At 42.1% G+C, this 12,411-nt stretch overlaps 3 protein-coding genes across 3 annotated transcripts; 1 reads left to right on the top strand and 2 right to left on the bottom strand.

Moving 5' to 3' along the window:
* The first annotated feature begins 3,140 nt into the window (after positions 1–3,140).
* LOC115823159 (uncharacterized) lies at positions 3,141–5,863 on the top strand. The gene is made up of 8 exons (XM_030787185.1): positions 3,141–3,499; positions 3,592–3,681; positions 4,474–4,553; positions 4,715–4,830; positions 4,905–5,002; positions 5,157–5,225; positions 5,354–5,412; positions 5,497–5,863. Exons 1-8 carry the CDS (start codon positions 3,308–3,310, stop codon positions 5,615–5,617), a joined length of 825 nt encoding a protein of 274 aa, XP_030643045.1. The 5' UTR covers positions 3,141–3,307; the 3' UTR covers positions 5,618–5,863.
* asnsd1 (asparagine synthetase domain containing 1) lies at positions 5,854–8,101 on the bottom strand. The gene is made up of 3 exons (XM_030787184.1): positions 6,659–8,101; positions 6,326–6,507; positions 5,854–6,111 (listed from the first exon to the last, which is right to left on the bottom strand). The coding sequence occupies exons 1-3, from the start codon at positions 8,075–8,077 to the stop codon at positions 5,865–5,867; spliced, it is 1,848 nt and encodes a 615-aa protein (XP_030643044.1). The 5' UTR covers positions 8,078–8,101; the 3' UTR covers positions 5,854–5,864.
* On the bottom strand, positions 8,078–8,898 carry asdurf (ASNSD1 upstream open reading frame). The gene is made up of 4 exons (XM_030787186.1): positions 8,775–8,898; positions 8,500–8,553; positions 8,245–8,320; positions 8,078–8,155 (listed from the first exon to the last, which is right to left on the bottom strand). The coding sequence occupies exons 1-4, from the start codon at positions 8,856–8,858 to the stop codon at positions 8,115–8,117; spliced, it is 255 nt and encodes an 84-aa protein (XP_030643046.1). The 5' UTR covers positions 8,859–8,898; the 3' UTR covers positions 8,078–8,114.
* Between the last annotated feature and the right edge of the window lie 3,513 nt (positions 8,899–12,411).

The raw sequence follows: 12,411 nt of genomic DNA, 5'->3' as shown, positions 1-12,411 counted from the left end.
GGGTTTGATGCCATCCCCCTTGTTAGCAAAATGACCAAAATACATCCCCCTTGTTAACCTGCCATGCCCTTTATAGTCTATAGATTAGTGTCAGTGACCATTGGGCCATCCCCCCTGTTAAAAAATAATCAATCGCCTACTGGTTATAGTCATATGCAAAACATGCCAAGATCACACATTGACTCTTAACATCTGATAGGTAGTGGACTAAAAATAATACTAGAAATGGAACCATCAAGAAACAGTCACAAGCTACAAACAACAGAACAATAGCTAAACTACTGAATGATTACGAAACACCAGTGTAAAACAGGCGGCAGTGATAACTCAGAAATCTGTCTTCTCACGGTTGACGGCCAGGCTTCACGCTCAGGCCGACCAAAGCGTCTTAAGCGTCAGCAAGTCAGCCTAAATGTAAGTGACGGTGAAACCGAGCCGACGGGAAGAGGCGGAGAACACAGATCTCTCGGCAACCACAGCTATAGCGGCCAGAGTAGTCTCTTCAACAATCAGCACACTCTGACATCGGGGCTTTTGGAAGGGACATTAATAAAGAATAAAGAAGAATAAAGAAGAATAAAAACAAAGGGCAATCAGCACACTCTGACATCGGGGCTTTTGGAAGGGACATTCCTACACCAAGAATAAAAACAAAGGGCAATCAGCATGAAGCACTCTAAAATGTAAGAGTTAGACTGAATGCATCTCAGTTATATATCTAATGATTAGAACAACTAATAATGGGTAAGTACTGCCACTAAGATACAGGATTGATCATCACATAAAATGGATTAATACAAATAAAAATAAATAAATAAAAATAAAATACCAGTGTAAGAGATATGGCTCATTGCAAGTGGCAATCGATCCAAAACACATTACCTTGTCATATTACAGGCATGTTTTGGAGCATGTTAAAGTGTATGGGCTTCTCTTAAATTCACTTCTCTGCTGAGAACAAGTCTAGTGTGGCTATGATACATTATCATACCAAAGGTAAAAGCCTAAAATTATACCAACATCCCCTGTATGAGTGAACGACCCACGGCTTTTGGTTCAGGCAGCTGCTCTGCCCTGCGAGCTGACGTAACATGGTGTGGTTTTTAGCCTCAGCGTGGTGGGACAGAGAGTAATCCCCCCCCTCAAAAACTCCCAGATGCAAGGTAGATTTTTTTGCAGTTCTGTGAGTCAAACAAAGCAGAGAGCCCCAAAGACACACTCTGTCTGAATTCAAAACACAGGTCAGATGTCAAGTCCTCTGGTTGTGCACAAGTAGAAGATCATATTAACCTCTGACCATACATTGAATGGCTTTTTAGTAGGCAAAGGTTTTCTTAGATTGCACTAGTAGCCGGATGTCTGTTTGAAGGAATTCCGTCTGTCCTAAATAGTCTCTTTTGTCCTTAATAATAGTATTCATAGCTTCCCGTCACTGCACAATACTGTGCTTGAGGGAGAAGGGCTGAAACTCAATGGATGACATTTGCCACAAAAGAACAAAAAAAGAGAAGAAGAAGAGGATATTCTTCTGAGTGGTAACATTAAACTTGACAGCCCTGTCGTAAAGAGTTTCAGCGTTACAATGGATGTTATGACACTGAATAACATTACCGCCTATCTCATGTGGGAAGTATTGTAATATTATGTAATGGCCGCACATGAAGCATAACCTTACCGGCCTGACATCCTATTAATATGTGATGTCTTTGTGGATATTTACAGTCCAAATGAACAGAAATCACCTAGATAGATAGATAGACAGACAGACAGACAGATAGACAGATTACATGATGAGTCGGAGGAAGGCTGAGTCTTTGCAGTAGTCAAATCTGATTTCTGCCAATTTCTGCTGATTCCTCTGATATGTGTTCCAACTTGTCCTCTTTGCGCCAAACCACACTGGTCAGGTTGTGGGTTCTCTCAAACACAAATAGATTATCATGTTGGCAGGAAGAAATCAGGTGTGTGTATGTGTGTGTGTGTGTTTGGGGGGCAAGTTTAGTGGGATATTCCCAGAACACTGAGCGAAGAGTTTCTTTTTATCTGCACTGTTTGGCTCATGGGTTGTGTCTGTCTTCTTATCCTCATTTTATATGCCCTGATAACAAGCAACGTAGGACGTGTCCATGAGACACTGAAAAAAGAAACCCAATCGCTTGTGGTGGTTCACATGTTTTTGCAACACTTTGCAACACAAATAAAAAAAAAAAACAGTTGTGTATGATATGCAATCACAAGTGCTGGCAATATCCAGAAATCTGACAAGTGTCAGGCAGAGTTTAATCTTGCCCTGGAGAAGGTTTACTGCATTCCGTGCCACCTCACCTTGCAGTTCTGTGCATCTTTCCTCTGTCTGAGGAACCCGTGGGCAAAGCACTCCCATATTAGATCGCCATAGCTCAGAGAAGTGAATGTGTTTCTCTCTTCAAGTCAACAGGTAGGCAGGTATAATGAAGCGAGTTAATTCAAGGAAGTTGAGTAGACAGGACGTCTGTACATACTGAACGCTGCAGTGATGAATGATGTTGTTGATGAAGATGGCAGGCTCACCAGATTGTATTGTTCGCCGGAGTTAGAAATATTTCTTAACTGCGCACGAAGTCTTATGGAGCTCATAAATGTGATATTTCCTCTTATCTTACGCGAACAAGTCAATCAGCTTATGGGAACAAGTTATTATCTTGTGGGAACAAGTTATTGTCTTGTGCGCACAAGGTAATTATCTTGTGGAGACAAGTTAATATCTGCACAGTAAAAGCTTCTAAGCGTTTGTTGATTTCCCAGGTATGTTTGAAACATGGCAACGTTCATTTACTTGAACAGTAAGTTTGACATGTTTTTGGTGGGCTAGCTAGTTGAAGATAAACATCTTGTGTGCACAAGATAACAACTTGTGCGCACAAGGAAAAAAAATCACCTTTTGGGACTTAAGGGGTTCCGTATAATCTGCTCTTATATTGGCGTTGATTTTGATCTTGCGACACACTGGATTGGTTTTCATTTAAACCACTAGATGGTGCTATTGCTTCGCGTTTTTTTGACTGGGGGAACACTCAAGCAGTTCCGGTTGCAACTTTGATGACGTACGGTGAACTTTATAGTTACTGGAGTTCGTTGCATGACAAACTACACATGCAAATTTAAAACAAGAGTTGCTCTGAAATAGAAGCCTCTGTAACTGAGGCATTTAAGAGATATTTCCCTCTAGTACCTCATTTGTTTAATAAAGCTAATTTGAGATCATATCAGAGGATTTTGCGTAACAGTTTACTTCTGGTCAGGTTAGTTATTTCTCGCCTCAGCAGAGATGAAAGCAGTAATTCTTGCTGCTGGATATGGGACAAGACTGCAGAGAGATATCGAGAATGACAAAACAGGACAATTCAAACATCTAAGAGGCATTGCCAAGCCGCTGCTTCCAGTGGGCAGCTGCGCCCTCGTCTCTCACTGGGTTCGGGCACTGACTGGAACTGGCTGTGTCGATGCAATTTATGTCGTTGTGAGTAAACGAGTGTTATACTATTGAGTTCTCTTAAAATATGCAAATTAATCACTGACTTCTTCACTAATTTTACGTTAACACGTGAACAGACCAATGCAGTTTATTACGAGGCATTCCAGGAGTGGGCACGAGATTTTCCTAATGTGAAAATCCTTAATGATGGGACTCGAACCAATGAGGTGAGTGGTAATCTCACTACTAGTAATGTATGGTTGAAGGTCTACAGATCCTGACTTAATGTCCATGCGACTTCTGGTCTTCATCCTTCTAATCACATCTCAATACGCCACCATTTAGCCCATCAAAATCAAAATTCAAGACAGTTTTATACATATTGCAACCTTTTTGATGAAGACAGTTTTTATAGAGTGAGAGGTCAGCAATGTAGGATAATTAGCTGACTCTTTAACGTAATAAGCATTTTAAACAAGAAGTGCTGAAAATTTGGACACGGAGTGTATGGTACATGTCCACCATTTAAGTCTGCATGCGCTACGACTAAGTCTACAACATCCATTTTCATTAAACATTGAGAGCTTAATTATGAAATTTACAAAACCTCACAAAAATTGCAGGTCTAGTTTGTTGTTGTCGTTGTTGTTGTCATTTTCACACTTGTTTTTAAGTGATTTAGCATGTTTTTATGTACAGTTCTCTTTAAAGGAATCAGACTCATTCCCCTTAACTTGAACCAAATGAAAAAGAACCAGATTTTCAGGCAAATATTTTGAAGGGTCTTTTTGAAGACGGATGAAAAACAGTACCAGCACGCCTTCGTGTATAACTTTCGAATGCAGCATTTGAAATGAATGACCTTTCCCTTAAAGCCCGACCCAGCTTATCAACTACATCACCATTACATCACGATTACTGATCACCTTTCCTATAGATGTGTATGAGCTGTTCTAGAACAAACATGTCCAGGACCGGAATTCTGAATCACACTAACCGGGACTTCACCTCACCCACAGGAACGCCATGGGGCTGTCGGCTGCCTGCAGATGACAGTGAGGCACTTTGCCATAGAGGATCATGTCTTAGTTATCGGAGGGTATTGATATTATAATACAATACTGCTGTCTTTGTCAGCTTATGATTACCTGGTTCATTTAAAAATAGAGTCGGAATCACCTTTTTTTTTCCCTTTTCAGGGAAAAATGACCTGATTCATTCACAAATTAAATCTTTCTCCTCTTTTTTTCCCCTTCTCAGAGACACTTTGTTCAAAGAGGATTTCAGTCTGGCTAAATTTACAGAGAGGTTTTCGGAGCTCCAGAAGAAGAACGGTGACAGTAATTTAGTGCTTTCATACCAGTGCAAAGAGGAAGGTGAGAACCCAGCCTGCTGTACCGTGTCAGTTTGTGTAATGCCGTCTGACTTACTCCATCACTTATCCGTACAGAAACTTCAAAGTATGGTATCCTGGAAGTGGACGAGGACCTTAGGGTGCTGCGTATGAGGGAGAAGCCTCTCCCGTCCGAGACCAAATCACGTCACGCAGTGAGTTCGGGTTGTGTACGATCAGTGTTGTTACGTTGGATCAACTGCAACGAACTGATTTTTAAAAACAAAACTGAGAAATATTAACAGTTCCGGGACTTGCAAATAAAAGTTAACTTTATAATGTGTTGTTCGATGTTGTGTCTCTTTTCAGTGTCCGTGTTTTTATTTGTTTTCGGCGACAAGTCTTCCCCTGCTGGACACGTTCCTAAATGAGAAGAAGGTACTGCAGCTGAAACGATAGCCAAGCATCTGTGTTTTTTTATTATTATTATTATTATTATTATTGTTATTATTTTATCATTTGTGCTCATAAACAGACTCCTCATCTTGCCCTTTTCTCTCCCACAGAACGCGCCGCTTGAAGAGAGAGACGCGCCTGGCACTTTTCTCTCGTGGCTCATACTACGGTCAGTCTCTTTATACCGATCCCATGTTTTATCGCACCATGTCCTGTTGTTCTCTAACAGTCACATAATGGTGTTGCATTTCAGAAAGCCTGTGTTTGTCCATCGGATATCCAGCCGCTTCGACGTGGGAAACCTTCCGTCGTATCTCGAGTGTGACAGTTACTTCAAAGTCCAACTTCAAAATTCAGAACTTTATTTAATGTGACACTCAAACCTGACAACACTATGCTTTTTAAGGACGAGCTTTTTAATCATTAAGAGACACCGAGATGTAAATTTGTACAAAGATTTGAGAACGGCAAACTTGAAGATGTTAATTTCAAACGGTACAGTTTTTTGTATCTGTATAGTTCAACCCAGTGGGTGACAAATGTGTGGTCTGTACATTCCTTAAGAACACAGATCGGAAAATGAACTATGATAATAATAAACAATGCAGACCTAAACCTGATCTACGCTGTGACTAGTCGTGAGCATTTGTCAGAAGCCTTTTCATGACTGTTCTCTAACTTGGCTATCCTGGAGCCAAACTGCATTGCTCGTTTGGGTAGTATGGCTGAGTGGCCCAGGCCCAGGGTTCTGGCAGCCAGCCTCAGAAGCAGTTTCTCCCCTAGTCCTCTGGGCAGGGTCAGGTCGGCCTTGTCCCATACTGGAAGGCTGTTCAGGAAACTAACCACATCCTCATCCAGGTATGGAAACCTGAACGAAAAGAAAAGAACATAATTCAGTTCTCCAAAAAACAAAAAAACCCACTCAGCCAAGCCTGTTTTAAACCACAAAAGAGCAGCAAGTTTTAAATCATCTGTCCTGCGAAGACCTTAGAAAGATTACAAAGAGAAAACAGATGAATGTTTTTTTATTACATTAAATATGATGAAGAGAACACGGGTTAATGGTTTTCTCCCACTCTCACCTGGCCTCTTTTCCATGATCCCCGATGATGCGGTCGTCTCTCCCGAGGTTCCGCGAGGAGATTCTGCCAAGTTCCATGGCGAGCTCACTGACCAGCCCCTCCAATCCGGCGGTCTTAAACCGCACCCTGTGTCTGGAGTAGCCAGCCAACTGTTCATCTGCACCAATACCAGTCAGAACCACCTACACAGGAAAACGGGTCAGATGGAGGAAAAAAAATAGAACTGTAACATTCAGACCACATAAGTACCAAACAGTTCCATTACGCAGGTTTTCACATTTTAAATCCATTTTTTTTGTCGCTGTTCCAAAAGACAGGTTTAGTTACGGTTACCTTTGCTGTTGAACTGTGTTCCCTTTCTTCTGTGCCCTGCTTCACTAGACCACATCCTCTGGCTGCAAACCACACTGCACAGCCGATGCTGTCATCCAAGACGGTATCCAGCGGATAAACCAAGTCACGGATGCGTTCCTGACGCATTCTTTCAAGCTCCTCTTGAGTTACGTTGATTTCAACAAAATTCCACTTTCTCTCTGGACTTAGACTTTTAAGTTCCTGTAAACCAGCTCTACCAGTGATTCTGTCTGGTACATTGAAGCTGTAAAGCCTTTTGGGATCTGACTGGGCTGTGTGATCATCATTAGGTTTTCTTTTATGCTTCTTTTTCCCCACTGCGGACTCCTTTTGTATCTTTGGTTCTGGTTGTTCGAATGCTACGTTGAGAAGGTCGATTGGCCTGTCTTTGGGTACGTGACGATCGGCGAGGACAGCCAGAATCATGGAATCGACCCCCCCAGAGTAAAGAATGGCAACGTCCGCCTCCTCGGTATGCACGGACGCCGGCGCTCGAGTTACGTCGGGTAACGCCTGCACCCGCCGGCGAACCGCCTCGCTAAGCACCTCTATGAGCCCGATAACCGTTCCTCTCTTCTCTTCACTGTTTAAAAACTGCTCCAGGTCTTCAGCGGTGGTTTGGAGGCCGCTCTGATCACGCTGAGTGTTAGGTGCTGGGTCTGAGATGCATGTGTTAATAGGACAAACAGGAGAAGCAAGGAAAAGACCGGAAGAGTTCATCACCAGAGAGGCGTAACCGGGCAGACCCTCCCACTGGAGGGCTCGTGCGTCAGGTACTTGGCCGTCTCCATGGTGAACCCACGGGTAAAACTCTAGGGTTAAAACCCCCATCTGAGAGAACTGTCTCAGGTCAGCCTTATAAACGCCCACGGCAGGGACCTCCTGCCACTGAGCTCTCGCAGAGTCAGGCGGACAGGACGCCACAGAGGCGAGCGTCAAAGACGCCTCATCTGGATCGCAGCGCCAAAGCAGACTCCGTCTTCCAAAGAAGTCCCTGCCGAACCAAAGGCAGTGTTGGGTCTCTTGGTAATACACAAGTGCCCAGGGACCTCTGAGTTGTGATAAAACAGAGAGCACGTCTGACGAGCTACTGCAGACTGACAGCTGATGGAGGACAACCTTAGTGTCATTGTCCTCAGGTCCCAGGGTGAGACCACTGAACACCTCCCCATTCCACAGGAGCATATTGCCATTGGCGTCCTGTAGAGGTTGTGGGGTGAGGCCGCCCCGCATGTGAAGGACGTGGGCAGAGAAAAGGCAGCCGTACCTCGGGCCGCTGACAGTTTTCCTCAGATCCTGACTGTGATCCGGGCCCCTGTTTTTCAGATTTTCGCGTACTCTCTTCTCCAACACACGCTCAGGTGAAACCAAACCCACCACACAGCAGATGCCACACATTCTCTCTTCAGTGATCTGATTGCCGTCACAACAACTTCTACATGTCCTGGTAATCCTTTCTCATGACATCCAGTGTCTCTGTGGAAATAAAAGATAACCTGTGTAGTGTTGCACAACACGCACGCACACACACACAAATGAGGGACATGTTAGTGAGTAATACTTACTTTTACTCGTGTTCAGTGTCTCTCTCTTGTCAGATAAAAAGAATATATTGCTGTTGGGCTGTTGAACGTAGACTCTCTGTGAGGAAAAAAGTTGTTGATCATTAGTATACCAGTTAGGAGTCAAACAAGTTTAATTGATGACGTAGGACAGAGTACTCAACCTTCGACTTTGACATCAAAGGAAATAAATGCAACGTCTCTAATTTCACGCATTTGTCCCATATACTCTATTAGTTTTATGGTAAAACAACTTACTCTGTTTTTCTTCAGGTTAGACAGCTCGTCCACCAAAATCTTTTGCTCCTTGATCTGAAAGAAGGTGCCATTATACAGGTTATGTGTCGTAAATATGAGACACTACACTCCAAAGCTTTTTACGTGGGGTTTCAAATATTTTATACATGATGAGACGGATTTGACGAACGTTTACAGCACGTTTAAGCAAAACGACGTGGGTCAAAGTAGCTCAAGTCGTCCATCATTCGGCTAACCCTCCAGCGCTCAAAACTGAAAAGTTAGAGTAAACAAACCTTCTTACTGAGCTCCTCCTTCGGTGAAGACTGAGATTCTACTTGGGAAGTGTTTCCAGCATACAAGGTGTTTTTCGTGGACATTTTTACAGCATTGCATGGAGCTTCCGAACATTCACATGCGATTTCTGTGTCGCCGATCAGTGACGTAGGAGGACATTGCGCAGCACATCATCTGCGCAAAATTAAAGGCCCCGAACAAACCGAAACTGCGCAAGAATGTTCTCTGAGCAGGGGACCATAGAGCACGACCACACAATTGAGCGTTCATGAGACAGTCTGTTACACAACTAAACAGTTTATGCATAAGTCCGCCTGTGAAATTTGTGTACTCTGTAATACCTTAAATGAGAGACGTATGAATTTCATACCGACAGAAGAATCTAAAACTCACATTATTCGTCCTTCTCGTGCACTGAACGCTTATTTTTAAGTCATTTCAATATAACTTTAATATCGATTGCCTTTGTTTGGATTTTAAAAATATTCTTAATACCGTACTGGAGACGGAAAAGAAAATTCTGGCGAACACACCCCATACCTCTCCCTTTCACATCGGGAACCAAACGTCTAAAGTTTAAAGCTTGCGTTAGAAACGCAGCTGCAATCTAAAATCGATGCTTTATCGAAGCATTTCCAGCTGGGGAACAACGCCAGCTGGCGGTTTTATTTACACTCGAGGTCAATGCTATCGCTTTCTAATTCTAGAGTAGAGAGAGTGGAGCTCCAAGAACTCAAGGAGTTGCATCGGTCACTTGACTGAAACTCAAAACTCATTAAGTAAATATTAAGACTTCATTTTATACGACCTGTTTTCTGACAAAACAGTCGTTACTTTACAGTGAATATCACTTTGTCACAAATCTGTGAACCGTTAGGCTACATAATAACACTCATACAAGAAACCTGTCGTTACAAAATTCGCTGTACAAGGAAGTCTACTCCTCTGATTTCCGCAGGGGGATGAAAACCGCGCAAAAGCCAACAGACTTTGCCTCAATTCTACTGACGCTCTGTATCTACTCAGGTGCGGTGTGCCATGACCGGAGTAGGTCGCAGCTGAGTAAGGTCGTAAAGGCGTAAAGGCATGACCACGTGCATACAGTGGTTATCTTACCATCATGCAGGTGAATTTGCAGTGCTCGCGCAGTTGCTACACAGTAACAGGACTTTGGCTTTATCATTTTTTCTGCTTACTCTGTGCATTTTTTTTTTCTTTTGTGGACTTTGTAATTTTACTGAAGTAAATGAGAAAGTTCTCTGTCGGAGCAATGCAATTTGTTTTTGTTTGTTTTCTACTAATTAAGAGGTTATGCGTCGACTCCTTCGGAAGAGCAAGCACTTCACGACTATATCATATGATGATTCAGCGTTTAATCGTTCTGCCTCAGTTCACAGATGTAATTTACAAGTAGGCTGTGATGGCCCGTCCCAGAACATGGGCCTTGTTCATCTCCAAGAAACGGTAATGTGAGAAGGGAAGTCAATACCAACTGCAACCCGTAATCTAGTCCTCCTCCTCACATTCAGCATTTCCACAAAAATATGCTGACTCCTTTTCCTTTTTTGCCTCTCATTTTTTTCTTATCCAGTGGTTTATTACCCACAGTGGCCTCCTAGACTGAGAGATCATGACTGCCTATTCAACACTTTCATGTCATGTTTTCACTGAAAATTTAAATTGGCACTTGAATTTGATCATCAAATAATCATGGAATAGCAATCCACAAAATGTAATCCTACATTTACCCATGAAAGCATTAACGGTTGTTCCCATGCCTGGGTCTGGGTCACGTGCAATGACTTCCATTGTGACAAACAAACTGACATACCTGTTTGTCTGGGCACAGCAGTGACCTTAGCCTCAACAGATGAACTCTGAAGGTTTCTATATTGATTCAGGACACCTGTGTAATGTTTACTGAACACGGATTGATCAGACCATTTCAAAGGTTTTGTTAAAAAAAAAAAACAGATTTGAAATGAAGAATTACTTGTTAACTATTAACCGTTAATAGTTAACGCATACATTTTTCTAAATCAAAGTGTATCCCAACAATCATTCATAAATAAGAGCATCATAGTACCAAGCAGTCTAATCAGTGTCACAGTGACATGTTACCCTATCTGACGTAGTTGTATGTTTAAATTTAGATTGCAACAGGATATGTTGTTGCTGTACAAGCCAGGACAATACCCTCTAAGAAGCATACCTTCTACCCATGATCATGTGGTTAAACCAGTGCAGGAAACCATGTCACCACATACAAATAATACAAAAATATGCCAGGGAAGGTGAATAACCTGTTTCTGTGTCTTGTGTAATATGGATGGATCTCCACAGTCCACACATGGCATATGAGGAACAATCTTCTGGGGGGGGGGCTCAGGGGAAAGTCTTATCGTTCATAAACACAATACCACAGAGATGTTGATAACTCAGTTAACAGTGAGACACGTAAAACATCTCCTCTTGTCATTTGGTTTGGGGGGGGGTGGCGGCAAAAAAATCACTACTGCCCAGAAGGCGCACTGTACCTGTTATAACAAAGAGCTCTTTCCGTACTCTTCTGTAGTGTTTTTACCACATGGGAATGAAAAAGGGAACCAGGGTAACATGAGATTTGATTTTCCATTAAATACCATTGCTGCTCATTAGTAATGTTTAACGGCAATCAATCATTAATAATTAATCTATGCACTAAACAGCTATCTTAATGTGTGCGATAAATTTTCACTTGTTCAGTGGAAACTTTAGCATATGTTGCACGTGAGTGGAGTTGAAACCAATGCATGTACAGTTTCAGAATCACGCTCTGCTCTGGGCCCCATCTCTCAAAATTAGGCAATAGTTATTTTGAAGGAGCAAGAAAACAGTTTCTACACACACACACACACACACACACACACAAAACACATACACATGCACAAAAAACAAAGAAGAAAGAAAGAAAAACCTTGACCATAATGAAGAGCAATTTCAGATGTTTTAAGCTGAAGAAAATGCATAATTTACAGCTGTAACTTACTCTTAGAATTAAGTAGATATAAATGCAGTACGTTACTGGCCCTCCCTCTTTTACAGGAAAGAAATTCAGTGACTTAGCGAGATAGAGCAGGTCTGGATTTGGTTACAGCATTTTTGCCAGGCCTGTTAAAAATGGTTGCTCCTTTCCAAACATCTTTGCAATCCAGTGTTGCAACACTGAAATAATGCTGCCAGGAAGCTCAGACGTTTAGCGGCTGACTTTATGCAAACAAAAAACGTCTAACAGCTTGTGAGATGAAACACAGCGTATCATCGCTCTCGGTCAGAATAAAACTGTTATTGGAACAATTTTATACCCTGTGCAATGATCAGATAACACATTCGGTAAAATTACTTTGAGCAAATTGCAATGTTTTTGTATTGTTTGCAATGATTAACATTGTTAAGAACAGTGTAGGGGACTATTATAATATTCAGTGGTTCATCCAGAATTATGTGATCAATTGGCGAGAATGTGACTTACTCCACTAATTGCAAGAACCAAATGAATGTTAGTGCAAAATGCTCTGTAACTTCATTAATGGTCAAATGAAGAAGTTCAGTGAAATATCTCACTTGTCATGTTGGCATTTCTGCTGAGTCATTTGT

This window comes from Chanos chanos, chromosome 10 (assembly GCF_902362185.1).
Source record: "Chanos chanos chromosome 10, fChaCha1.1, whole genome shotgun sequence".
Lineage (NCBI taxonomy): Eukaryota > Metazoa > Chordata > Actinopteri > Gonorynchiformes > Chanidae > Chanos > Chanos chanos.
This window is presented reverse-complemented; position numbering and strand designations above follow the sequence as displayed.

Excerpts from the sequence above, each read along its gene's own strand:
- LOC115823159 (XM_030787185.1), top strand. The coding sequence starts at position 3,308 with ATGAAAGCAGTAATTCTTGCTGCTGGATATGGGACAAGACTGCAGAGA. Across the intron at positions 4,831-4,904 it reads ATACCAGTGCAAAGAGGAAG|AAACTTCAAAGTATGGTATC; the intron begins GTGAGAACCCAG and ends TTATCCGTACAG. Across the intron at positions 5,226-5,353 it reads CGTTCCTAAATGAGAAGAAG|AACGCGCCGCTTGAAGAGAG; the intron begins GTACTGCAGCTG and ends TCTCTCCCACAG.
- asnsd1 (XM_030787184.1), bottom strand. The coding sequence starts at position 8,077 with ATGTGTGGCATCTGCTGTGTGGTGGGTTTGGTTTCACCTGAGCGTGTG. Across the intron at positions 6,508-6,658 it reads AACACAGTTCAACAGCAAAG|GTGGTTCTGACTGGTATTGG; the intron begins GTAACCGTAACT and ends TTTCCTGTGTAG. Across the intron at positions 6,112-6,325 it reads GATCATGGAAAAGAGGCCAG|GTTTCCATACCTGGATGAGG; the intron begins GTGAGAGTGGGA and ends CTTTTCGTTCAG.
- asdurf (XM_030787186.1), bottom strand. The coding sequence starts at position 8,858 with ATGTCCACGAAAAACACCTTGTATGCTGGAAACACTTCCCAAGTAGAA. Across the intron at positions 8,554-8,774 it reads AGGAGGAGCTCAGTAAGAAG|ATCAAGGAGCAAAAGATTTT; the intron begins GTTTGTTTACTC and ends ACCTTCTTTCAG. Across the intron at positions 8,321-8,499 it reads CTAACCTGAAGAAAAACAGA|AGAGTCTACGTTCAACAGCC; the intron begins GTAAGTTGTTTT and ends TTTTCCTCACAG.